At 45.3% G+C, this 27,467-nt stretch overlaps 1 protein-coding gene across 3 annotated transcripts in view; it reads right to left on the minus strand.

Moving 5' to 3' along the window:
• Nucleotides 1–27,467, minus strand: part of adgra3 (adhesion G protein-coupled receptor A3) — a 272,209-nt gene that overhangs the window by 149,897 nt on the left and 94,845 nt on the right. For all 3 annotated transcript variants that reach the window (XM_072496488.1, XM_072496487.1, XM_072496489.1), the window contains one exon: nucleotides 18,698–18,769. In XM_072496488.1, coding sequence (XP_072352589.1) covers nucleotides 18,698–18,769 — 72 coding nt within the window. Of the gene's footprint in view, nucleotides 1–18,697; nucleotides 18,770–27,467 lie in introns of those variants that run through there.

A 27,467-nucleotide genomic window follows, 5' to 3' on the forward strand; every position in this document is an offset into this window, starting at 1 on the left:
GTCAGGTGTTGACCATGCTGCCTATAAATTGGTTTCTGACTGGCCGATATAACAGTGATCACATTTCAAACATGCTTGGGATGTCCCATGGCCATTTTCATTACCAACTATACCAAGTGAAGCTGATCATCACTGCACTATATGGCCACCTTACTTTGAAACAAAGCAGCTTGGAACAATTTGAATCAAGCCTCACTTCATCTAGCATCAATTTATTTTGCCTGCAGGGATTGAATAAACATGTCAAAAAGCCACAGTTACAAAGTTAGGTCACACAAATAAATAATTGTTATGTCTCTGGTTCCTGCTAGTACACTGGTAGATATGGAGTACCGTGAACCAGATTTCACAAAGCAGGCTGCTAAAATGAGCGACTAACACCGCAAGCTGAAAAGGCATCTATGCAAATTCTTAACAGTGAAAATAGTACCAATATTTTGTTTCTCTATCTTCATGCAGAATGCACAACTAATTAGCAATTTTTGGAAACGTTATGCTGGGTATTATAGTGGCATTAGGAATTCAATGGGCTGCAGAGAAAACAAAATATTTCCTGCAGAATCCATCACAAGTCATTTATTCTAAAGTCAACCAAGAAGTAAAAACCTTCCCAAATTTTTTGCTCAAAGTGAAATCTTGGAGTAGGTTAACCATACACTCCATGCTAATTTTTTCTACATTAATCAATTAATGTTCAGATCAAGAGTATTAGATAGATTGGTGCTGTGTTTGTATAGTCTAGATATCCAAATGATTAATATGATCTAAATGATTGCAAGTTCAGTATTCAAACATGCTTGGTTCTGGAAATTAGTTCAAGAAAACAGCAGTTTCCACAGGGATCCAGTATTAAACAAGGTAAGTATTTATTCAATGTTATCAATTTTGTGATTTCTTAGCTCACATCTTTAAAGTTAACATCCGGCAAACTATAAGAAAATATCTCCTTAGATAAAGAATGTTATCTACATATCATTAAAAAAAAAAACTAAATGTTCACCTAGTTAAGGAGTGATTAGTGCAATTAGATCAGAGAGATCCAGATTCATTCCCTAGATTTATAATCTCAGTCAAGCCTCAACATTTGGACTTGGTGCCCTTGGTTTGGAAGAGAGTTTCCTTAATGCTGTTTTAGTGATTCATGTTGGAGATTCCACCTGTGGTAGAGTAGCTTGGTTTCATTGTATCTATATCAAATAACATGCTAAAGTTTGCCATCTAGGATTGTACATGAAAAATAGCACAACGGCAAAGTTCCAGAGAGATCTATGGAATCATAAACTACAGATGATCAACACCTTCAGAAGAGAAAAGGTAAAAATATGAGGCGAGGGACAGCTTAAACTAGCTAACTCACCTGAAAACAAAATTTCAAAAAATCTCTTTAAAAAATTGGAGGTGAGAAGCAGGAGGAAGAAGACACGTTGACATGCACGAGAACTGGCAATGTTTTTGGTTTTGTTCTGGTCCGACCATCATAACATTACTGGGTGTATGCAAAAACTCCAATTGCTTGTCACCAAGGTTTCGGCACTTTTGGGCTAGCTATAAATGGTAGAGTAGACTCAGCTCTGGGGAAATTCTCAGCCATGTAGCATTGTGTAAAGCATAATATTTATTGGGTCATCACATGTTGATGTAAAATGTTGTGCAGGTTTCCTTGGCTGATATTTCTAATGAAATCATAAGCATTTTCTGAAAGAGATTCTTGTGATAGTTCCAGTATAGCAAAAATGAAGAAATCTTCAAAACATATTTATGATGTTGCAATACAAAGTAACCAGGTGAATTGCTAATTTAGTCCTAATAATGCCAGAAATTAATATGAATGAAGCCGCTCCACTTAAACATACCAAGGAAAATTAATTCAGAGCCAGTCTTGAAGTAATGGCACTCAAGAAAAAAAAAACTTACAAAATATCATACTTTGGCCAACAATTCTAGCCAAAAGAACAGGTTAAAAATAGGATTGTCATTTTAATTCTATGTTTGGATTAAGCCAATATTTAAATAAAATGGGAATATTTCCTTCCAAGCAGTAATACTTCCATTTCACTGGCGTGAAATCAAAATGACTGGAACTGTAACTTTACTTTCATGTAGGTAATTTTTATTTAATTTTGGGAAGGTCTTCTGAAGAAAAGCAAATTTAAAGCGCTTGGGAAATGTAATTTTAGTTTCAATATTTTCTTTTAGTTTATATTTCTAAAGCAAGTTGAAATGCCTCACTTGAATTTTCCTTCATAATTGAGAAATGATACAAGAATTAAATTAAAACATAGGTTTAGGACCCAAAATAATTTCATGGCCAATATTCTTTTGATGCATTTCTCATACTTTTGTGAACATTTAGCTGCTTGAAGCACTTTCATTCATATTCTCATTCTTCCTTTGAAGGGACTCGAATACTTATTTCAACTCAGAGATCAAAAGCTGGCTTTCATTCTATTCTCCAGCAACATTTCAGGCAGCCGAGGTCTGCTGCCAAGGGAAAACATTCTTAATTCTTAATTCTTCACCCTTGGTGGAAAATAACTTTTATTATTCACGCTGCAAAAGTGAAGGTAATGGGTAACTCAAAAAGCAAAGTTCATTCGTTCTACCGATTTCAAACATGAACATTTATTTATATACTAATTACATCAGGCATGGAAATTTGAGAAGGAGAAAGAAAAAGGGAGAACAGGCTTGTTTGAACAAGTGTGCAAGACAGAGTGCGTGAGAGCAGTATGCAGAGATAAAAAGAAGTGTGAGAAAGAGAGACAGACAAAAATTTTCCTTACAGCATTGTTTGGGAATACTTCAACTGGTTCTTTGAAATATCAGTAATGGCTTATAGTCAAGTAAAAAGTTATGATTGCTATCAGGGGGATTACTAACTACAATTAAAAGACAGAATTTGTTGTTTCGATAAAGTATTACTCCATACATGAATAGCCAAGCAATGCAGGTTTTTATGCTCCAAAATTGGGAAGAGAAGATTTAGAGGAGATTCGATAGAGATATTCACACTCATGAGGGGTCTGGCTAGGGTAGTAGGGAAAAAAATTCTCACTGGTGGTGGGGTTGAGAATGAAGAGGGAACGGGTTTAAGGTAATTGGCAAAAGAAGCAATGGAATCATGAGGAGAAACCTTTTCACGCAGCAAGTAGTTAGGATCTGGAATGCATTGCCCGAGAGCCTGATGGAGGCAAATTCAATCCAGGCATTCAAGAAGGAATTGATTATCTGAAAAGGAGGAATGTGCAGGTTTGTGGGACAAAGGCAGGGGAATGGCACTACGTGCATTGCTCAGGCAGAGATCAGCAGCAGACACAGGAGAGAAAACAGCCTCCTTCTGTGCTGAAACCATTCTGTGAAACCCATCTTGTTCAGAAGTATGACTGAATTGCTGACTGCTTACCAGTATAACTTGTACCACCATCCAATCTCTTCAACATTAGTCGTCTACAGTTCCAGAATTTCATTACAAACTTCAAGAATAATATATTATCTTTTGTTTAGACACACTGCAAAGGTTTGGCTTTAACCATGTGATGACTGTTAGAAATTGTTATACTTGATATTTGTTGCAGTATTGTTCCTAAAAAAAGGGTTTTGAATGCATGCAGCCAGTATGTCTGCTAAAACTATAATTAAGGGATTGTAAAAGTAAGGAAATCATTGATTTTAATCATTTATTTGTTTACAGATAGAGGTCTAATGGAATATTGTTTTGAGTCTTTTGAGGATCCCGGGATGCAGATACTTTATGAGTGATTTTGGTCCTGGCTAGCCAGGCCATGGGGCATCTTGTGGGAGGAGATAGAAGAATGTCTTATGCTGGAGGTAGAGATGATGCAATTAAGGTGGGGGGGGGGGGGGGGGGGGGGGGAGGAAAGAGTTAGGTCTGCCTCTAGTTTTGGAATGCAATAGGATTTTAAGTTGAACAGAAGCGTCTTGAGTATGCTCCTGAAAGGTTCCATCCAAGGAATCTGCACAGAGAAAAGCAAGTAAACCTGATTGTTAACTTTATTTACAAGTGGTCTTTGAACTATATTGATTTGCTGAATTGGAATATATATAATATATAGTCGCAGCTGTAGGGAGTAAAGTTCAAGTTTTTTTAATTTAAGAACCATTTTAACTGTTAAATGTAAAGCTGTTGCTTTGTTGCTAATAAGACCATAAGACATAGGAGCAGAATTAGGCCACTCGGCCCCTTCGAGTCTGCTCCGCCTTTCAATCATGGCTGATATTTTCTCATCCCCATTCTCCTGCCTTCTCCTCATAACCCTTGATCCCCTTATTAATCATGAACCTATCTATCTCTGTCTTAAAGACACTCAGTGAATTGGCTTCCACAGCTCTCTGCGGCAAAGAGTTCCACAGATTCACCACCCTCTGGCTGAAGAAATTCCTCCTCATCTCTGTTTTAAAGGATTGTCCCTTTAGTCTGAGATGGTGTCCTCTGGTTCTAGTTTTTCCTACAAGTGGAAACATCCTTTCCACGTCCACTCTATCCAGGCCTCGCAGTATCCTGTAAGTTTCAATAAGATCCCCTCTTATCCTTCTAAACTCCAACGAGTACAGACCCAGAGTCCTCAAATGTTCCTCATGCGACAAATTCTTCATTCCAGGGATCATTCTTGTGAAGCTCCTCTGGACCCTTTCCAAGGTCAGCACATCCTTCCTTAGATACGGGCCCAAAACTGCTCACAATACTCCAAATAGGGTGTGACCAGACCATTATACAGCCTCAGAAATACATCCCTGGTCTTGTATTCTAGCCCCCTTGACATGAATGCTAACATTTCATTTACCTTCTTAACTGCTGACTGAACCTGCACATTAACCTTAAGAGAATCATGAACAAGGACTCCCAAGTCCTTTTGCGCTTCTGATTTCCGAAGCATTTCCCTATTTAGAAAATAGTCTACGCCTAAATTCCTCCTTCCAAAGTGCATAACATCACACTTTTCCACATTATATTTCATTTGCCACTTCATTGCCCACCCTCCTAGCTTGTCCAAGTCCTTCTGCAGCCCCCTTGCTTCCTCAATACTACCTGTCCCTCTACAGATCTTTGTATCATCTGCAAACTTAGTAACAGTGCCTTCAGTTCCTTCTTCCACATCATTAATGTATATTGTGAAAAGTTGTGGTCCCAGCACCGACCCCGAGGCACACCACTCGTCACCGGCTACCATCCTGAAAAAGACCCCTTTATCCCCACTCTCTGTTTTCTGCCAGTCAGCCAATCCTCTATCCATGCCAGGAGCTTACCCTGAACACCATGGGCTTTTAACTTATTTAACAGTCTCCTATGTGGCACCTTGTCAAAGGCCTTCTGGAAATCTAAATAAATCATGTCCACTGGTTCTCCTTTGTCTAACTTCCTTGTTACCTCCTCAAAGAACTCCAACAGATTTGTCAGACACGATGTGATTGATTTGGTGTTTAAATTAAAGTTAGTTTTAACATAAAAGATATCTATAGGTCAGTGCTATCATTCCTTTGGTGCGGTCACGTTTTACAAATTGCAAATAGTTGGGCTCTCATTCGGGATCCTAATAGTGGCCTCAGCCACTTCAAACTTCAACTCAACAATCACTTCAAGGTTTTTTACTTCTCACAATGTCATACAGATATCCATATGTCATATAGCTTGTTCAAATAGCGCCTTTTTATTTAAGTGCTGTTTCTAAATTAGGGAACTTATCCGAATAGCAGTGCCTCCATTTTTGTTTTAATGTGGCGGCAGCACTTTCGGCAAGAACTACACAATAACTGCGAATGCACTGATTGTGTTTTTTTTTTTTTTTTAAAACACTTCCCACTGCTTCACTTACCGTTTGTCTCGTTCCGTCAGACTTGTGGCTTCCCTCTCCCAACCCCCTCAGTACCTCCAATCAATGCTTCCCTTCCTCCAAATCCCCTCACTCTCTGCTGCTTCCCTCTCACGACACTTTCACCACCATCCTCCCGACCCTCCCTCGAGCAGTTATGGGGAAGCAGCAAGGGAGTTGGGAGAGATACAGCGAGCAGGTGGGAGCGAGGGGTGGCAAACCAAATGGTGAGAGGGGCAACATGTGGTGAGTGACTGAGAGGGTAAAGAGATGGAGCAGCATCTTCCATCTCTTATAGATTTGAAAGTTTTGGCATTTAATTAGGGTTCATATCCATTTTAACTGCACCTAAAATAAGCTGGATAAGTTAAAACTATATATGCGCTCGACTTGGCACATATTGGGATACAATTTTAGCAACACGAGAAATTTATTCTCAGCTTTTTCCTACATTGGCTAAATGTTATTTAAAACTTGTGTTGAATTTGGAACAGTCAAATGTATAATCAATCGGTTTGGGATTTCCTTCCCCTCTCACTCCAACTTTCCAAGTTAATATAGAAATCCATCAGCGGCCTCGGTGTGGTCCCCGATAAAAAATAACCATAGGTTTGCTCCGGGGAGAATGGATGGGGGATTTGGAACATGGCAAAGAGCAGGAGTAACACAATTGAGAGATCTGTTTGTAGATGGGACGTTTGCAAGTCTGGGAGCGCTGACCGAAAAATATGGGTTGCCCCAAGGGAATGCATTCCGGTATATGCAACTGAGGGCTTTTGCGAGGCAACAGGTGAGGGAATTCCCGCAGCTCCCGACGCAGGAGGTGCAGGACAGAGTGATCTCAAAGACATGGGTGGGGGACGGTAAGGTATCAGACATATATAGGGAAATGAGGGACGAGGGGGAGATTATGGTAGATGAGCTGAAAGGGAAATGGGAAGAAGAGCTGGGGGAGGAGATTGAGGAGGGGCTGTGGGCTGAAGCCCTAAGTAGGGTAAACTCATCGTCCTCGTGTGCCAGGCTAAGCCTGATACAATTTAAGGTGTTACACAGGGCGCATATGACTGGAGCATGGCTCAGTAAATTTTTTGGAGTAGAGGATAGGTGTGCGAGATGCTCGAGAAGCCCAGCGAATCACACCCACATGTTCTGGTCATGTCCGGCACTACAGGGGTTTTGGGTGGGGGTGACAAAGGTGCTTTCGAAGGTGGTGGGGGTCCAGGTCGAACCAAGCTGGGGGTTGGCTATATTCGGGGTTGCAGAAAAACCGGGAGTGCAGGAGGCGAAAGAGGCTGATGCTTTGGCCTTTGCGTCCCTAGTAGCCCGGCGCAGGATACTGTTGATGTGGAAGGAAGCCAAGCCCCCAGGTGTGGAGACCTGGATAAATGACATGGCAGGGTTTATAAAGCTGGAACGGATTAAGTTCGTCCTAAGGGGATCGGCTCAAGGGTTCACCAGGCGGTGGCAACCGTTCATCGAATACCTCACAGAAAGATAGAGGGAATGGAAAAGAAGAAGGCAGCAGCAGCAACCCGGGGGGGGGGGGGGGGGGGGGGGGGGAGGAGGAACCAGAAGGACTCTCAGGGATGTTAGTGTATAAGTATAATATGTATAGGTTGTTGTTATAGGTAATTGAATACTGGACTGCTGAATTGTATGTTTGGAGAGTATTTATTTGGGACCAAGCAGTTGCCATTTAGTTTTGTTTTTTAATTTTGATGTTGTTTATATATTATTTATTTCTTGTTTAAAAAACTGGCCATTGTTATTTATATTGTTATATTACTGTGTAAAAGATACACAATGTACTGTTATGGTTGGCCAAAAATTTTGAATAAAATATATTTTATAAAAAAAAGAAATCCATCAGCGTCGGCTGGGAATGAAAAGATAATTTATATGCTACAAATGGAATGATCTAGAAAATATTTCACCGCCATCACACATGACTTACAGATTCATGAATGGAATTTCAAATTACTTCTCATTTATCACATATAATAAAATGGTAGAATAAAATTTAAATTTTTAATCAAAATCTCATATGCAAATTACAGAACAATCCAAATATTCTGATGATGCAGTACCAATATTTTTTTTTAGTTTTAGTATCCTCAAATATTACACAGAGATGTCACTACACATGGGAAAAAGTGACTTATCTCATCAGCCAAATCATCCTCACATCATCATTCATCCAGTACTGAGAACAACAGGGGAACAATGACAAAAAAGGAGATCTTGGGTGAGAATATCTGCAGTCCCTGGAGGGCAAGGGGCAACAAAAGAGGGATAGTTCTGGGGATGAGGGAAGACAAAAGAGAAAATGTGTCTGACAGGTAGAACAAAAGACCAAGATTGTGAAAAGTGTGTCGTAACAAATAACCAATTATGGCACAAAAACAAAAAATGCAGGAAATATTCAGGTAAAGTAGCATCTAGTTGATGGCCTTTCACCGAAACTGAAGAAAGATAGAAATGTGAGAACAGTGGTTCCCTCAGCCTTTGGATTGGTCCGCGAGACTACTGCAGTTGGTCCGTGGAAAAAAATACATACGAGGGACACGTAATTGTATCATAATCAATGTTAAATTATTATTCAGAATGCAATTTGCTTCACAAACACCTCAGTGTAATAAAATCTGCAAAGTATTTGAGTGCGCGCATCATAAACAATTAGAAATAGCTGTGCTTTTAAAAACGGTTGATATACAAGTTTGACTCTCGTTACCGCAGGCTATGGAAAAATGTTTAAAACGGCTGGTATACATGGTGGTCTGCAAAAGCTTTTGATGACAATCTTTGCTCCGCATAAAGGAAAAGGTTGGGAACCGCTGTGTTAAGAGTTTTAAGTCAGCAGAAGGTTGGAGGGGGCAATCAGAACAAAAGGGAATTACTATTTCTCTCCAGACACAGTAGATCTGCTGAGTGGGAGTCATATTCATGCATAGCTGAGTCAGGGAATGCATTAAGTTATGTTTAGGGTTTTTTGCATAAATATATATATATATATATATATATATATATATGGAAATCCTTGGAGCAGTGGTTGGCAACCTAGGCTAGTGAGTGGGCCGTCATCTCAATGGGCTGCAAGATTGAAATCTGGCTTATTCACGAACAATGACCCCATGAATAAGATTAAATGCATTTAATACCCACTGAATATTTCATAACGAGTTATAGAAAATGCTCAATCATTTATATATTAAATAGAACTATCAGCTTCAAATAATAAAAACAAAATAAATGTTTACGCTTTGGACAAAGAGAAGCACACGATTCTCCCAGTCAATGTTGTGTGTAATCAGCATGCAGCTCACTTCACTTACCTTTGCTTTACCTGCCGATCACTTCAGTCATACTGACAGGAAAAAAGCATTCGGACGGAAATCAGTCAAATATGGCAACCCTGCACTTGGGCAATGATCAACTCGTGGGCTGCACTCAAAATCCAGATGGGCTGCATGCAGACCCCGAGCCACAGATTGCTCACCACTGCCTGAGAGGGATCCAGCGGATCAAGGAGTTTTAGAATCAAGGCGATCTGGATAGTGGTCTCAGGATGGATTTTCTGCACATTGGTTAGTGCTACAAATACAAAGTTTAGATGGTGGATAGGTTTTGGGACAGTCCTTTTAGTGATAAAATGGAGACGTGACGGTGTCATGTCACCAGTTCTGAATTCTGCCCAACATCAACCCTAGGTGGCTTGGTTGTTATGAGGTCAATTGGGATCCCAAGTCAAGAGACCTGCTGACATATGCAAGATGGTCACTCCTGGCAAGAGCATCTTTGATAACAGTGGGTAGACTGTTACGGTGAAATGTCAGGAACATCAGGTTTTATAAACAGTTGGACATTAAATAGTCTCTTTAATTCCAAGATGAAGTTAGGGGTCAGAGGATAGCTATTTGGTATTTCTTGCTGGACACAAGGTCCATGTGCTCATGTTGCCATGAAGATGAGCTTGGGCACAGGAAACGTCCATATTAAGCAATTGTAGTCTTGGGTTAGAGGTTTTCCTCAGACATCACAAAACAAGCTAGTCCTACACCTGAAGCAGGGAAAATGTTGACCCATTCAAAAAAGGTAAAGGTAGTCCCAGATGACCAATGGCTGCTTTCTGCTTTGAAGGAGAAAGCTGACTTTTGGCGATTTAACCGGAGGATCACCACACCTCAGATGTGAGGGAAAGGTTGAGAAGGTGGGCCTTCATGAATAATCCTATGGTTACCATGCAGAACACGGGTGGGAGCTCACGCTTCAACTGAAGAGACTACGTTTGTTAGGATCTAAACAAGGCTGGAAGATTTGCCGAGACAGAGCTAGTGAGAAGGAATCTCCAGTGTAACCCTGACAGTGAAAGTGAGTTCTGGGACTAGAAACTACCCAGCTGGGAAAGGAAAAAAGCAAGCCATTGGGAGTAAAGATTGAAAAATAAAGTGTCAGCTTAACTAAAAGTTGAATGGAGAATTTATTTTATGTAAAGTACTATTTTCCTACTATTTTCAGTCAATGTTTCATTTGGTTTATTTGTTACAGAATAAGACTTAAAACTTGAAATCTTGTCACATGATCCTTCCAGTTAGCCACTGGAAATTCAAATACATTTTTAATGCCATCAGTCTCTACAGAGATCACAATATCAGAGACCACCAAGTATAAGGAAACAGTGATGATCTTGGGCTGCCTAGTGTACAGAGACTCTTAAGAGTGTCAGGAAAATGATGGCTTGAGGCACCTGTTATTTGACTGCATCACAACAGCTCTGATTTGTAGGTTTTGTTCCAGTGGGAGATATCTCACTTCTTGCAATGTTAGTCCGGCATTGTCTATTTTCCCTCACAGTCGTAACTCAGAGCTGGCAACTTCATTCTTTGCTGTCTAGTAATATCAGGATTGTACTCAGCTTCTATTGTCAGGGTTTGAATGGATTTAATCATGACTTTGCATATATAAGCAGAATAAGCAGCTATTAAATGTAATTGAAAGGGGAGGAACAGTTAAATCAGAGCAGGAGACAGCACTGCTTAGGTCAGAGGCAGGAAAGTCAAACAGACTGGTAGCATGAGCGTTGTGGAATGCTATCCTGATGAGCAGAGACACTGGTGACTATGGGAAGCAGATGGAGCAATAAAGAAAGTGAACCAAGTTTCTGTACTGAATGTTTGTGATGATCAGTCAAATATCATGCTTACTGGATGATAGAAATATGCTGGTCCTGGCTATCTGCTAAGCACAAGCAGTATGAAGCTCAATAGTGAACTTATTGATTGGCAAGGCCAGACTGTTAAGAAGCACAAAAGGAAAATCCAGCAAGATGATACAGACAGCAGTTATGAACCTGGAATTTACAGGAGCGAATGCACTAAAGAATCGAAGAATTACAGTGCACAAGGAGGCCATTTGCCCCATCGAGTCTGCACCAACCCTCTGAAAGAGTACTTCATCCAAGCTCACTCCCCGCCCTATCCCAATAACCCTTTAACCCAAACTACACATCTTTATGGACACTAATGGGCAATTTGACATAGTCAATCCACCTAACCTGCACATCTTTGGACTGTGGGGATAACTGGAGCACCAAGAGGAAACCCCCACAGACATGGTGAGAAAGTGCAAACTCCACTCAGACAAAGAGGGCAGCGGTGAGAGGTGAAGAATAAGGATGTCAGGTTGGCACATACAGTGGTAGATGTGGAAGACTGCTATGGGAGTCCACCTACTACCAATTCATCTTGTTTAATGATTCATTTATTCACCAGTTATGGTTATAAATATGGCAATAGTGCTGCTTAACACTTTCAATTAAAGCAGGGTACTTCCAGGGGCCCCTGGAGCTGGAAGGGGCCCATAGAGTGTTGGCGAGGAGGCCCAAGGCTAACGAGCCTCCGCGGCGGTGCTGGTGCGGTTCCATCGGTTCGTCGATCGGGAGTGTGTGCTCAGGTGGGCCAAGAAGGTGAGGAGCAGCAGGTGGGAGAACGCGGAGGTTCGGATATATCAGGACTGGAGTGCGGAGGTGGCGAAGAGGGGGGCCGGGTACAATCGAGCGAAGGCGGTGCTGCACAGGAAGGGGGTGAAGTTTGGCATGTTGCAGCCGGCGCGACTGTGGGTTACCTACAAGGACCGGCACCATTATTTTGAGTCTCCGGAGGAGGCGTGGGCCTTTGTTCAGGCCGAGAAGCTGGACACAGACTGAGGGTAGGGATGGGCAACTGGGGACTGCGGTGGATATGTTATGCCTATTTTTGGTTCCCGGGGGGGGGGGTTGCCTTTGCATTGTTTTGGGTTTCTTTTCCTCTGTGTTTTTCTCTTTCGGGTTGGGGAGGGTGGATGGGGCGAGTTGGGCACTGTTTTGGTTGGTGGCAGGGCCTGGTAGGTGGAGAGCGTGGGCTTTTTTCCCTCGCCGAAGACTGGGGGGGTCGGGGCCGGGGCGGGGAAGCAAGGATCGTTTCCCGCGCCTAGAACGGAGGGGGGAGGGGGAGAGCATGTGGATGGGTAGCTGGAGAGGAGGGTGTGCCACACAATGGGAGGAGTCGAAGGGGAGGTGGGAGTGGCCGGGGTCAGCAAGAGTCAGCTGACTTGCGGAAGTGCAATGGGGGGAGTAAACCAGCGAGGATGGGTCCTAGCCGGGGGGGGGGGGGGGGGATCGAGTTGCTGCTGCTACGGTCAAGGAGGAGCTGGAGCGAGTGGGGGGGTCAAGACGGGGGTATGCCGCTGTGGGGAACGGGCCGGGTGTGGGGTGCGGGCGCGTGGCTGGCCGAGGAGGGGTCATGGCTAGTCGGCGGGGGAGGGGGGCTGGTAGCCCCCTGATCCGGCTGATAACCTGGAATGTAAGGGGACTGAATGGGCCGGATAAGCGGCCGCGGGTGTTCGCGCACCTGAAGGGGCTGAAGGCGGATGTGGTTATGCTCCAGGAGACACACCTGAAGGTGGCAGACCAGGTTAGATTGAGGAAAGGGTGGGTAGGTCAGGTGTTTCATTCGGGGCTAGATGACAAAAATCGAGGGGTGGCGATCTTGGTGGGAAAGAAGCTGTCATTCGAGGCATCGAGCATTGTGGCAGATAATGGCGGTAGGTACATAATGGTAAGTGGTAAGTTGCAGGGAGAGAAGGTGGTACTGATCAATGTGTATGCTCCGAACTGGGACGATGCGGGTTTTATGCGGCGTATGTTGGGTCGGATCCTGACAAATATAAATTTCTTTACCCGTCAGTCTGGCCTCAATAAATGTCGAGATGGATTTGCAGGTACAGCATTAGTTATTTTATTTGACTTGCAAGTCTGTCTCAATTCACAGTGGTACAGAACACATCCTGCTTTCTGCACCCCCGGAATCGAGCGAGTCTGTAGGGCAAAGGAATCTCTACTGATACATTCAAATGGCATCAAGTTTCACATACACGATTCCCATAGGTCATCCTATACCCCTCCTGACCTGGCCATACATCCCAATTGGCTCACTTCCAATCCCTTCCTCTGGCCCCCTATTAACCAGCATCCTTTTCCCCTCCGTAGCTGGACACACCTCCTCCTTGCTTTGCCATGCGTTCTGAAATCCTTTGTCTGTGAACTCACCAGAATGAGACTGGCCTATCTCTACATTACAGTAACTAATATCTCTAAAACAATTATTTTATATCACATTCGTCAATCCCAGACTTGGAAGTGGGGGGCCTGATAATGGGGGGGAGATTTTAACACAGTGTTGGATCCAGCACTGGATCGCTCCAGGTCTAGCACGGGTAGGAAGCCGGCGGCAGCTAGAGTGTTGAGGGGATTTATGGACCAAATGGGAGGGGTGGACCCTTGGAGATTTGCAAGGCCGGGAGCTAGGGAAATCTTCATTCTTCTCACATGTCCATAAGGCTTATTCTCGAATCGACTTTTTCATTTTGAGTAGGGTGCTGATAGCGAGAGTAGAGTATACCGGGTATTCGGCAATATCCTTTTCGGACCACGCCCCGCATTGGGTGGACTTGGAGATGGGGGAGGAGAGGGACCAGCGCCCGCTGTGGCACTTGGAGGTGGGGCTATTGGCGGACGAGGAGGTGAGCGAGCGGGTCCGAGGAAGTATAGAGAGGTACTTGGAGACCAACGACAACGGGGAGGTCCGAGTGAGGATGGTATGGGAGGCACTGAAGGCAGTGGTGAGGGGAGAGCTGATCTCCATTAGGGCCCACAAGGAGCGGGGGGAGAGGGAGAGGCTGGTGGGGGAGATGGTGAGGGTAGACAGGAGGTATGCGGTAGAGCCTGAGGAAGGATTGTTGAGGAAGAGGTGCAGCCTCCAGGTCGAATTTGACCTGGTGACCACCAGGAAGGCGGAGGTGCAGTGGAGGAAGGCCTAGGGCGCGGCCTACGAGTATGGGGAAAAGGCAAGCCGGATGCTGGCGCATCAGCTTCGGAAGCGGGACTCAGCTAGGGAGATCGGGGGAGTTAAGGACAGAGGAGGGAGCGTGATGCGGAGTGGGGTTGGCATCAATGGGGTCTTCAGGGACTTCTACGAGGAATTGTACCGATCCGAGCCCCCACGGGAGGAGGGAATGATGGGCCGTTTCCTGGAGCAATTGAGGTTACCAAAGGTGGAAGAGGGACTGGTGGCGGGACTGGGGGCCCCGATTGGGCTGGAGGATAGGAATAGGAGCAAAGGGATAGGAAGCATGCAGGTGGGGAAGGCACCAGGGCCGGACGGTTTCCCGGTCGAGTTCTATAAAAAATATATGGACCTGTTGGGCCCGCTGTTAGTTAGGACCTTTAATGAGGCAAGGGAGGGGGGGGGGCTTTACCCCCGATGATGACCCGGGCAATGTGGGTCTTACAGACCGATTTCCTTGCTAAATGTAGATGCCAAGGTGCTGGCGAAGGTCTTAGCCACGAGGATTGAGGATTGTGTGCCGCAGATCATCCATGAAGACCAGACGGGGTTTGTGAAGGGGAGACAGTTGAACGCGAATGTGCGGAGGTTTTTGAACGTTATCACGAGGGAGGGGGAGGCGGAGATAGTGGTGGCGATGGACGCTGAGAAAGCCTTCGATAGGGTAAGGTGGGGGTACCTGTGGGAGGTGCTGAAGAGGTTCCGGTTTGGGGAGGGGTTTGTCAGGTGGGTTAGGTTGTTGTATGAGGTCCCGATGGCGAGTGTGGCCACAAATAGGAGAAGACCCGAGTACCTTCGGTTGCACCGAGGGACGAGACAGGGATGTCCCCTGTCCCCCCTGCTCTTCGCACTGGCGAACGAACCCCTGGCTATGGCACTGAGGGAGTCGAGGAACTGGAGGGGGTTGGTGCGGGGTGGGGAGGAGCATAGGGTGTCGCTTTATGCGGACGGCCTGCTGCTGTATGTGGCAGACCCGGTGGGAGGAATGCCGGATGTAATGAGGATTCTTAGGGAATTCGGGGACATTTCAGGGTACAAGCTCAATATGGGGAAGAGCGAGCTGTTCGTAGTTCAGCTAGGGGACCAGGAGAGGGGGATTGGCGAGCTCCCACTAAAAAGGGAGGAGAGGAGCTTCAGATATTTGGGGGTCCAGGTGGCCAGGAGCTGGGGTGCCCTGCATAGGCTTAACTTTACAAGGCTGGTGGAGCAAATGGAGGAGGAGTTCAAGAGGTGGGACGCATTGCCGCTGTCCTTGGCGGGTAGGGTGCAGTCAATCAAAATGACGGTACTTCCAATGTTTTTGTTCCTGTTCCAGTGCCTCCCCGTGTTTATCCCGAAGGCTTTTTTCAGGCAGGTTAACAGGAGTATAATGGGGTTTTGTGTGGGCGCGAGGGACTCCGAGGGTGAGGAGGGTGTTCCTGGAGCAGAGTAGAGATAGGGGGGGGCTGGCGCTGCCCAAACTCTGTGGGTACTACTAGGCTGCCAATGCGACAATGGTGCGCAAGTGGGTGATGGAGGGGGAGGGGGCTGCATGGAAGAGGCTGGAGACGGCGTCCTGTGTGGGTACGAGTCTGGGGGCGCTGGCAACGGCGCTGCTGCCGCTCCCTCCAAGGAGGTATACCACGAGCCCTGTGGTGGTGGCGACCCTCAAAATTTGGGGGCAATGGAGGCGGCATAGGGGGGGAAGTTGGGGCCTCGGCGTGGACCCCATTACGGGGGAAACCACCGGTTCGCCCCAGGAAGAAGAGGTGGAGGGTTTTCGGGGTGACACAGGGCAGGGATACGAAAGTTGGGGGACCTGTTTGTGGACGGGAAGTTCGCGACCTTGGGTGAGCTGGAGGAGAAGTACAGGCAACCCCCGGGGAACACCTTCAGGTACTTGCAGGTAAGGGCGTTTGCCAGACGGCAGGTGGTGGAATTCCCGTGGCTACTGCCACACACAGTACAGGACAGGGTGCTCTCGGGGGGGTGGGTGGGAGTGGGGAAGATCTCAGAAACGTACCAGGTGATGCAGGAGGATGAGGTGGTCTCGGTGGTGAAGTTGAAAGGTAAGTGGGAGGAGGAGTTGGGAGAGGAGATCGAAGAGGGGACGTGGGCAGATGCCCTAGGGAGGGTGAACTCTTCCTCTTCGTGCGCGAGGCTCAGCCTCATACAGTTTAAGGTGCTGCACAGGGCACACATGACCGGGACAAGGATGAGCCGGTTCTTTGGGGGTGAGGACAGGTGTGTTCGGTGCTCAGGGAGCCCAGCAAACCGCACCCATATGTTCTGGGCATGCCCAGCGCTGGAGGAATTTTGGAAAGCGTAGCAAGGACGGTGTCGAGGGTGGTAGGATCCAGGGTCAAACCGGGCTTGGGGCTCGCAATATTTGGGGTGGCAGAGGAGCCGGGAGTGCAGGAGGCGAAAGAGGTCAGTATTCTGGCCTTTGCGTCCCTGGTAGCCCGGCGAAGGATTCTCCTTCAGTGGAAAGATGCGAGGCCCCCAAGCGTGGAATCCTGGATCAGCGATATGGCGGGGTCCATTAAATTGGAGAGGGTCAAATTTGCCTTGAGACGGTCGGTACAAGGGTTCTTTAGGCGGTGGCAACAATTCTTAGACTTTCTGGCAGAACGATAGACATTGGTCAATGGCAGCAGCAGCTCGGGGGGTGGGGGGGGGGGGTTTACTTTATTTTTGTTTATGTTATTTACACTGGAGGGTCTGAGGGGGTGTATACACCTGTTGTGTTAAGTCGGGGTGTTAATGTTAATTTATTTATTTATGTACGGGGGGGGGTTGCTTTTTTAGATTGTGTTTTGTACTTAACACTGTTGGGTTTTTTTTCCGTTCTCATTTTGTTATTGATATTTTATGAAAACCTTTAATCAAATTTTTTTTTTTTTTTTTAAAAACACTTTCAATTGCAAGCAAAACAATCTTCTCACTAATTTCCTGTACCGGTCATCTGTTTTTTTAAATTTGAGATTTACTGAATGGAACAGGGTTCAGATGGCCCTGTTCTAACAATTGCAGTAGGCAGCAGTGCTAATGCAGTTGAGGAGTTATCAGCTAGAAGATAGAGGAAAACCAGTCAATGTTATATTTGGATTTTCCAACGGCATTTTGTTAAGGTGCCAAACAAAAGGCTACTACACAAGATAGGAGCTCACTGTGTTGGAAGTAATATTCTGGCATGGACAGATGATTGGCCAACTAACAGGAGGCAGCCTGTTGCAATGAAGGGATCTTTCACATGTTGGAGGGCAGTAACCATTGGAATGCCAGTGGTCAGTGCTGGGACTGGAGCTCCTCACAACATGCATTACTGATTTGGAGGAAGGAACACAGTGTACTGTGGCCAAATTTGCAGATGGTACAATGGTGGGGGCGGGGGGGGAGGCAAGATGTAAAGAGAATATAAATAATTTACAGAGTGATAGTGACAATTTGAGTACATATGCAGAAAATTGGCAAATGCAATGTGGGAAAATGTGAGATTGCTCATTTTGGAAGAAAGAATGAGAAGGCAGATTTTTATTTAAATGGAGACACTGCAGAAAGGGGCTTGGTGTCCTTGCTCATGAAACTCAAAGCTAGCAAACAGGTATAGAAGGTAATTGGGAAGGCAAATGGAATGATGTTTTTTATTTCAAGGGGGCTGGAGGATACAAGTAAGGGTTTGCTGCAACTGCACATGGTACTAGTGAAGCCACATTTAGAATACTGCGTACAGTTTTGGTCCCCTTATTAAAGAAAGATACATCATTGGAAGCAGTACATAGATTTACTAGGATGATCCTGGTTATGGATGGACTGCCATATTAGGAAAGATTAAACAGGTTGGGTCTGCGCTCCTTAGAGTTCAGAAGAATGAGAGATAATATGACTGAAACTTATAAGATTCTTAGTGTTTACCGAACAAATGTTGGGAGGGTGTTTCCACTAATGGGAGAGTGTCAGACCAGAGGGCATAGTCGCAGAGAGGGTGTGCTCATTTAAGAGGAATTTGAGGAAGAATTTCTTCTCTCAAAGAGTGGTGAATCTTTGGAACTCTTTACCCCAGGAAGCTGTGGAGGCAGAGTCCTTGAACATTTTCAAGGCTGAGATTATTGGTTCTTTATCAGTAGGGGGATTAAAGGTTACGGAGAGAAGGAAGGAAAGTGGACTTCAGTGAGTGTTAGATTAGTCATGATCTTATTAAATGGCAGAGCAGGCTTGAAGGGCTGAACTGCCTGCTCCTGTTCCTATTTCTTATGGTCTTAATGCACATTGCTTTATTTTACCCATTTTGTTGATATCTTGTGAACTTTTATTGTGCCACCACAACTTTGGAAGTAAATCCGTTCAGAATTCATCAAATACTTCTATCTAACTTCATTTCACTCAGAGCACTAATCAACTGTATTCAGCTGATAGCTTGTAGTGCTGCAAAGTTACATTAAGATACTCCAGAGGATAAAACAATTTTACTTATAGGTTTACTTGGCTGAAAAACTAAAAGTTGATACTTACAATCTCTCTAGGTATATTTGTCCAATAAATGAGTGGTTTTTCAACTCTGTTAATTTATTGCTGCTCAGGATCCTGTCAAAAGAAAAAATCAAAAATTAATAGCCAAGAATACCTACTGATTCTATGTAGTGTCACAGCTAGCTATAATAGATTTTTAAAACCTGGTATTTGGCATGCACTTCCTTGGCCACATTTATCATAATTTGTGTGTCACAATTATTTTCAGTCCCACTCTGTTAACATTTGTAATGGAAACATTTTTTTATTGTGGTGAAAGTATTGGCATTGCCTGCCACACTATTAATTACAGACCTCAAGTGACATTGTTCCAACTCCCTACTCCTGTCACCAAAATACTTTGTATAATGCTGCAACAGAGTCTGCAAGAGGCACCAGCCATCTTCGGCCTTCTGTGTTCAAATAAGATTGCAATACTCTTCTGTTATCATGAAGTTTTCTATCAATACATTTTCTCCAAGCTATTTTATAACTAGTTTAAATTAAATCTACTGACAAAACGGGTTTCTGCAATCTTCACCAACAGGGAACAGAGTGAGAGGAAGAAAGGTGGAGGAGGAAGAGAGGGGGGTGCAGAGAGAAGAATGGTGGTGGAGTAAGGAGCAGGTGGAGGGAAAGAAAGGAAAAGCCCAGAAAGGTGAAGGAAAAAGGAAGAGGAAGAGGTGCAAAACAGATAGGGAGGTAAAAGCAGAGAACGGTGATATGGAGGACGAAAACAAGGTTTAAGATGGAGGTTAGAAGTAGAAGGGTGTCAGAAGGTGCAGAGGGAGAAAGTGTCAGCGAGGATCGAGTGCGTTTAAATGGAAGATGGAATGTCTTCATGCCTCAGTCTTGGGAACCAGCACCCCATTGGGAAGGGAGTTGGGAGCATGGAACTGTGGGTGATTGTTGGGTGAAATGTTTCACATAGGTGGGGAGTGGCACTTCAATGGGGGTTAAAAAGGTTGGAGTGAAAAATAAGAATCCAAGGATCTGAAAGATGGGACAGCCAGAGTTTGGAGATGTGTCTCAGTTGGAGAGCGGCAAAATGTCTCAGTGCGAGTTACCAAAATCTTGGGCCTCATTGGTGGTGGAAAGAATACTCAATTGACAAGGCAAGTCTGTGTAAAAGGTCAAAGGTTTGTCAACACTGATTACTGATATGAATTGGGAAAAAAGTGTGATTAATGGGATATGCATACAGCAATTGTTTCAGGTGTGGGGGGATTAAGCAGGCTGCTGCTTCAGCTAAGCGGGGGGGGGGGGGGGGGGGGGAAGAGAGGAGAGTTAAATTAATCACTATACTTTAAATAAAATTTGACTTATGCATCGAGTTTTTCTAAACCACTGACAAATTGGCATGCAGTATATAATATATATTCAGGTTCACTCAATTCTCAGCTCTGGGAATTTACCACTTGGAACAACAGTTTAAATGTGAATTATTTTTCTTAAAGATTAGGAGCTATTTTAAAACTTTAAAAACATAAATTTTCTCAATGCTTAGAAGATCTTAATTTATTGGACTTGGGGCAACACCAATTTATTCGGCACAACCTAATTTCTCTACAAATGCGAACTGCCATAATTTGGTTTAAGTTTCACTGATCCGGTACTTTGTTTAAAAATAATTGTTTTGAAATTTCAATCTTCCAGGTTGGGTGAAAAGTATAGTTGTACTGACCCTTGATGGTAATTTGGTCAGGTCACAGTACTATACAACAGCATGTTGTCATGTAACATTACCCGGGCCCGATACAAATTAGCCGTCATGTATATCTACCTCACATCATCATCTATTGTTATTATATACAATCATTTTTTGTGACTCCCTTATGTATTTTAATATGACTGATTAATTCCCAGTCCTTTTTTTTCTACCTATTACATTGCTTTGCCAAATGTGTTTGTTTTCATTCTTTCTACAACTTGTTTTCCATTAAATTACTTTTCTCCAACATTGACAACCTATTCTATTTCTCACTATCTAAGCAGCTTATTGCTCGAGCGACAACCTCTTTCTGAAAAGCCCAAATGCTGCCACTGCTGGAGAAATCAAAATTTTATTTATCTATTCACCATTTTCCCAATTTATTTCCATTTCTCTAAATGAATCATTCCCAACAACATTGACATTGCGAGGGACATAAGAGCACAAGAGCAAGAAGGTTACATTGAACTTGTATAAAACACTAGTTTGGCCTCAGCCAGTTCTGAGTGCCATACCTTTGGAAGGATGTTTAGAATGCAGAAAAGATTCACGTGACTGTTCCAGGGATGAGGAACTTAGTTACATAGATACATTGAGAAGTTGGAACTGTTTTCCTTGGAGAAGCGAAGGCTGAGAGGAGATCTGTTAGAGGTATTCAAAATCATGAGCAGTCTAGACAGAGTGGATGGGGAGAAACTATCAAGAACACGACAGCACAGATTTAACATAATTGGTAAAAGAAACAAAAACGATATGAGAAAAAACTTTTTTCACACAGCGAGTGGTAAAGGTCTGGAATGCCCGAGCATGGTGGAAGCTAATTTAATCGAGGCACTCAAAAGGGAATTAGAATGTTTTTGAAAAAGGGACAATGTGCAAGGTTAGAGTCAGAATCTGACAGCACAGAAAGAGCACCTTCGGCTCATCTTGCCTGCGCCAGCCATCAAGCACCTATTTTAATCCCATTTCCCAGCACTTGTATCTGGAGATGGCAAGTGAATAGCACTAGGAGAATTGCACTAGGTGAATTGCTCATTTGAAGAGTCAGTGCAAACAACTGGGACTGAATGTTGTCCTTTTGCACTGTAAGAATTATGATTCTGTGACAAGACTACAAGCACTTTCCCACTACCATTTTCTAAAGCATAAGAATTCCCCCACACCATTTTCTATACCTTTCCACTGCCCCAGAAATCTGCAGCTGTTTTATATTTACTCTGAAGATCTTCCCCATCAACTCACCTTATTTATTACCTTTTAGTCTGCAATGCCAGATTGCATTTCTTCCTCATTAACTTGCCAATTTATTTTCTTTCTCTCCAGTTTCAGGGGAGTTTTAGTTAAAAGCTTTTTAAACCACATTTAATTTCACCTGGGGTCCCAGAAGCCCAAGAGGTCTGCTGCAAATTTAAGCAATCACAATTTCTTCCCCAGCTTCTATGGCTTTACCCAAATCAATTTTTTCCAATTATTACATTTAGAACAAGCCAGTCATGTCGAATTACATAAAACAAACCAATGGGTGAAAAAGTCAGCCAGAGTTAATCCAGTTATATGTAAAACTGAACTTAGGCCCTGATGATAACTGCCTAGTGGGAAGGAAACAGGGATGAATTCCAAAATGAAGGCATGCAGCTTCCTTCAAATACATTAGTGACTGACCCTTTACCAGAAGGCTGGGCATTCTCTCATGCCCCAAACCTTCTGGAAGTGGGTGGGTTACCCATTTTGTTACTTATATTCCAACATCTGCTCAAGGGATTGAAATTTTAATCTTTACCAGCTCCCAAACCCAGTGGCATAATATACCCAAACCCAGTTTATAATACCAAAATATATGTTCTTCGTGTACCGATATTCGCCTCACATCACTTGGAGGTTTGTCTTCAATCGCTCACCTGCTAATATGCTAACAGCTTGTATGAGAGTCTCCCCCTGCCCAAATTGTTACACTCCTTTACCAGACCCAGGATAGTGGGTGGATACCCGGTTAGGGACCAAGAACATTTTGCTGAAAGTAGATAGTTTAAGATTCGAGATGCTTATTAATTGAATAAAACCACAAGATCTGTTTTGAACAAACAAACATGAACTTTAAAATCTTAGAAAAATAAAACAATTTACAATATGCACCCATACGGTAATATTGAGGGCAAACATGAGGTGCATGTGAATTGACACGCAAAAAATAGTTGAACACAACACACTACAAAATAAATAACAGATGTGATCAAACCCAATTCCATGGATTTCTCAACAACCCACCCAGACATTCGGCCCATTATAAACCAGCCAATCTCATTGAAACGGTCTTTTGCACCAGGGTCTCTAGTTTTCTCTCTGGATTCTCCTCAAAGTCTCCACCTTGAAAAGCTTGCCTTGGAGCCCTCTCCAAAGGTCGCTCCCACTCACACAGCTTCAACACAATCCATTTCACAGGATTTCAATCTCGCCTTCCGAGATTCTTTACCCCGGATCTCAGTACATTTGAGCTTCACCTTCCAAGAACAATTTCAAGCAGAATACATACCATTACTTCAAAGAGGTACCTTTGCATGCAGTATGAGTCACCAACCTTTGACTGCCTTCTCAGATCATCAAGGTTTCTCTCACATCCACTTCACTTAAAATCTGCTCCTCGCAGCTCTTCCTTAAAATTGGAACCTATTATTTGTTTCTTTCTTCTAACAGGACCTATAGAATTCTGTCGCCTCCTTTTAAAGTCTCGGCCTACCCCCCTCATTGGTTTCAGAACTCTCCTTGTCCCTATCCGGTGTATCATTCCCTGGGACACCTACTTGTTAATGGCTCGCTGTTCCAGGTCATCCGACTTGCATTTTCACACCATTCTTCCTTTTTTCCTTCTGCACAGGCATGCAGGGCCAGTCTTCAACTTAAAGAGCATAAAATCACATGTTCTGGGCGTGTCCTAAACTAAGGGGGTACTGGCAGGGATTCGCAGACATCATGTCCCGGGTATTGAAAACTAGGGTAGCAATGAGTCCTGAGGTGGCAATTTTGGGGGTTTCGGAGGACCCGGGAGTCCAGGAGGAGAAAGAGGCCGACGTCTTGACCTTTGCTTCCCTGGTAGCCCAGCGACGAATACTGTTGGCATGGAGGGACTCAAAGCCTCCGAAGTCTGAAGTATGGCTTTCGGACATGGCGAGCTTTCTCAGCGATCCTTGAGAGGATCGCTGTCAGAGTTTGCCCGGAGGTGGCAGCCATTCGTTGACTTATTTGCGGAGAATTAATAGTCAGCAGGGGGGGGTGGAGATAGGGTAGAATAGAGTAGGGGGTTGCCTAGGCAGGTTATTGTGAGAGGGGAGCCGATGCTTGCATTATGTTTTATTTGCTTTTTGTACACTACGGTATAATGTTGCTGTTTTATATGCCAAAAATACCTCAATAAAATTGTTTATTTAAAAAAAAGACATAGGTTTGTACATAAATATATGTAGTGAGAGTATCTTTAAGAAATGGGTGTTTATTACTGCAGTGATGTCAGAGACTGGGTGGAGCTGGGCTGTCTGTCAGCTTTTTACTTTTGTTTTAGGCTGTTTGCTGAAGGGGGTGTTTTAGTTTCGTTTTCAGAGCTGAATAGCTGCAGTCACAGCCAGAAGGTATATGAATCTCTCTCTCTGTAATACAAAGACTGTAAATCGATCCTTTGGTGATTTGAAACTAATAATTGGTCGCAGTAGTGACTTTAACCTGATGTGCTTCTGTTATAGGTTTTGTTTTTAAGTCTTATGGGTGTTAAAAGGAAAGCTTAAAGGATTACTTAGTGTTGTAGTTTTTGAGGGTTTTATTTGAATTATGGTTGCTAAGATGTTCACTGTATGTTTTAAAAAGGTTACCTTGAGTTCATAGAACACTGTTTTGCTTTAAAAAATACTTTTCCATTTCTGCTGTACCACACCTGTAGAGTGGGCCATGTGCTCCCCATACCACAATCTATTAAAAGTTGTGGGTCAGGTGAACTCCATGATACACTTTGGGGTTCTCTGAGCCCTGGCCGATAACAACAAGTCCCCCCCAATTTTTTTCTAAAGAGCGTAAAATAATCACACTCTGCGTATGTGGCTATTCCACAGCAGGCACATGCACAGAAGGCCCACGGTTCATCAGAAATTGGAGTTCCCTACCTCCGATGGCAAGTATCGGCATCATTATTATGATGATTCTGGACCAGACCCCAACATTTGCTCGGAAAACAGACAGAAACGTATAAATTTGTAAAGCTGTGAAGAAAGGATATTTCACTGTACGAGTGACTCCATGCAAAAATTAGGATATGGTACATTAAAACAAACTTTATTATTAACACAGTATTACCAAACACAGGAATACTTGTTGTATTGAAATACCTTGGGACGCGAGAAGAGAGACAGAGAGAAAGCCAAAAAGAAAGACAGAAAGCCAGAGAGAGAGAGAGAGAGAGAGAGAGAGAGAGAGAGAGAGAGAGAGAGAGAGAGAGAGAGAGAGAGAGAGAGAGCGCCGAGAGAGAGCCAAGAGCGCTGAGAGAGTGAGAGCGACGAGAGAGACAGTGAGAGCGACGAGAGTGAGAGCGAGAGCGCGGAGAGACAGCGAGCGCTGAGAGCAGAGAGAAAGAGAGAGAGAGAGAGGGGGAGGAGTTAAGGAGAGAGAGAGCTGAAAGAGAGAGAGAGAGAGAGAGAGCAGAGAGAGCGAGAGCATGAGAGAGAACGAGAGCGAGAGAGAGAGAACGAGAGCGAGAGCGAGAGAGCGAGAACGAGAGCACGAGAGAGAGCATTAAAACAAACTTTATTATTAACACAGTATTACCAAACACAGGAATACTTGTTGTATTGAAATACCTTGGGACGCGAGAAGAGAGAGAGAGAAAGCCAAAAAGAAAGACAGAGAGCGAGAGAGAGAGAGAGAGAGAGCGCCGAGAGAGCCAAGAGCGCTGAGAGAGTGAGAGCAACGAGAGAGACAGTGAGAGCGACGAGAGTGAGAGCGAGAGCGCGGAGAGAGAACGAGCGCCAAGTGAAAGCGAGCGTCGAGAGAAAGCGAGCGCCGAGAGCAGAGAGAGAGAGAGAGAGAGGGGGGGAGGAGTTAAGGAGAGAGAGAGCTGAAAGAGAGGGAGAGAGAGCAGAGAGAGCGAGAGAGAGCGAGAGAGAGCGAGAGAGAAAGAGAGCGAGAGAGAAAGAGAGCGAGAGAGAAAGAGAGCGAGAGAGAAAGAGAGCGAGAGAGAAAGAGAGCGCGCCGAGAGAGAGAACACAAGAGAGAGATAGAGCGTACAAGAGAGATAGAGCGTACGAGCGAGAGAGATAGAGCGTACGAGCGAGAGAGATAGAGCGTACGAGCGAGAGATAGAGCGTGCGAGCGAGAGAGATAGAGCATACAAGAGAGAGACAGAGAACAAGAGAGACAGAGCGCACGAGAGAGAGAGAGACAGAGCGCACGAGAGAGGCAGAGCGCACGAGAGAGAGACAGAGCGCACGAGAGAGAGAGAGAGACAGAGCGCACGAGAGAGAGAGGCAGAGCGCACGAGAGAGAGGCAGAGCGCACGAGAGACAGAGCGCACGAGAGACAGAGCGCACGAGAGAGAGACAGAGCGCACGAGAGAGTGAGACAGAGCGCACGAGAGAGTGAGACAGCGCGCACGAGAGAGTGAGACAGCGCGCACGAGAGAGTGAGACAGCGCGCACGAGAGAGTGAGACAGAGCGCACGAGAGAGTGAGACAGAGCGCACGAGAGTGAGACAGAGCGCACGAGAGAGTGAGACAGAGCGCACGAGAGTGTGAGACAGAGCGCACGAGAGAGTGAGACAGAGCGCACGAGAGAGTGAGACAGAGCGCACGAGAGAGAGAGACAGAGCGCACGAGAGAGAGAGACAGAGCGCACGAGAGAGAGACAGAGCGCACGAGAGAGAGACAGAGCGCACGAGAGAGAGACAGAGCGCACGAGAGAGGGAGACAGAGCGCACGAGAGAGGGAGACAGAGCGCACGAGAGAGAGAGCGCACGAGAGAGAGAGCGCACGAGAGAGAGAGCGCACGAGAGAGAGAGCGCACAAGAGAGAGAGCGCACGAGAGAGAGAGCGCACGAGAGAGAGAGCGCACGAGAGAGAGAGCGCACGAGAGAGAGAGCGCACGAGAGAGAGAGAGCGCACGAGAGAGAGAGCGCACGAGAGAGAGAGCGCACGAGAGAGAGAGCGCACGAGAGAGAGAGCGCTCGAGAGAGAGAGCGCTCGAGAGAGAGAGCGCTCGAGAGAGCGCTCGAGAGAGCGCACGAGAGACAGAGCGCACGAGATACAGAGCGCACGAGAGACAGAGCGCACGAGAGAGAGAGCGCGCACGAGAGAGAGTGAGAGAGCGCACGAGAGAGAGATAGAGCGTACGAGAGAGAGAGAGAGAGTGTACGAGAGAGACAGATAGAGCGTACGAGAGAGAGAGACAGAGAACAAGAGAGGCAGAGCGCACGAGAGAGAGGCAGAGCGCACGAGAGAGAGGCAGAGCGCACGAGAGAGAGGCAGAGCGCACGCGAGAGAGGCAGAGCGCACGCGAGAGAGGCAGAGCGCACGCGAGAGAGACAGAGCGCACGCGAGAGAGACAGAGCGCACGAGAGAGAGACAGAGCGCACGAGAGAGAGACAGCGCACGAGAGAGGTAGTGCACGAGAGAGGTAGCGCACGAGAGAGAGAGAGCGCACGAGAGAGCGCACGAGAGAGAGAGCGCACGAGAGAGAGAGCGCACGAGAGAGAGAGCGCACGAGAGAGAGAGCGCACGAGAGAGAGAGCGCACGAGAGAGAGAGCGCACGAGAGAGAGAGCGCACGAGAGAGAGAGCGCACGAGAGAGAGAGCGCACGAGAGAGAGAGCGCACGAGAGAGAGAGCGCACGAGAGAGAGAGCGCACGAGAGAGAGAGCGCACGAGAGAGAGAGCGCACGAGAGAGAGAGCGCACGAGAGAGAGAGCGCACGAGAGAGAGAGCGCACGAGAGACAGAGCGCACGAGAGACAGAGCGCACGAGAGACAGAGCGCACGAGAGACAGAGCGCACGAGAGACAGAGCGCACGAGAGACAGAGCGCACGAGAGACAGA

This window comes from Scyliorhinus torazame, chromosome 3 (genome assembly GCF_047496885.1).
Source record: "Scyliorhinus torazame isolate Kashiwa2021f chromosome 3, sScyTor2.1, whole genome shotgun sequence".
Taxonomy (NCBI): domain Eukaryota; kingdom Metazoa; phylum Chordata; class Chondrichthyes; order Carcharhiniformes; family Scyliorhinidae; genus Scyliorhinus; species Scyliorhinus torazame.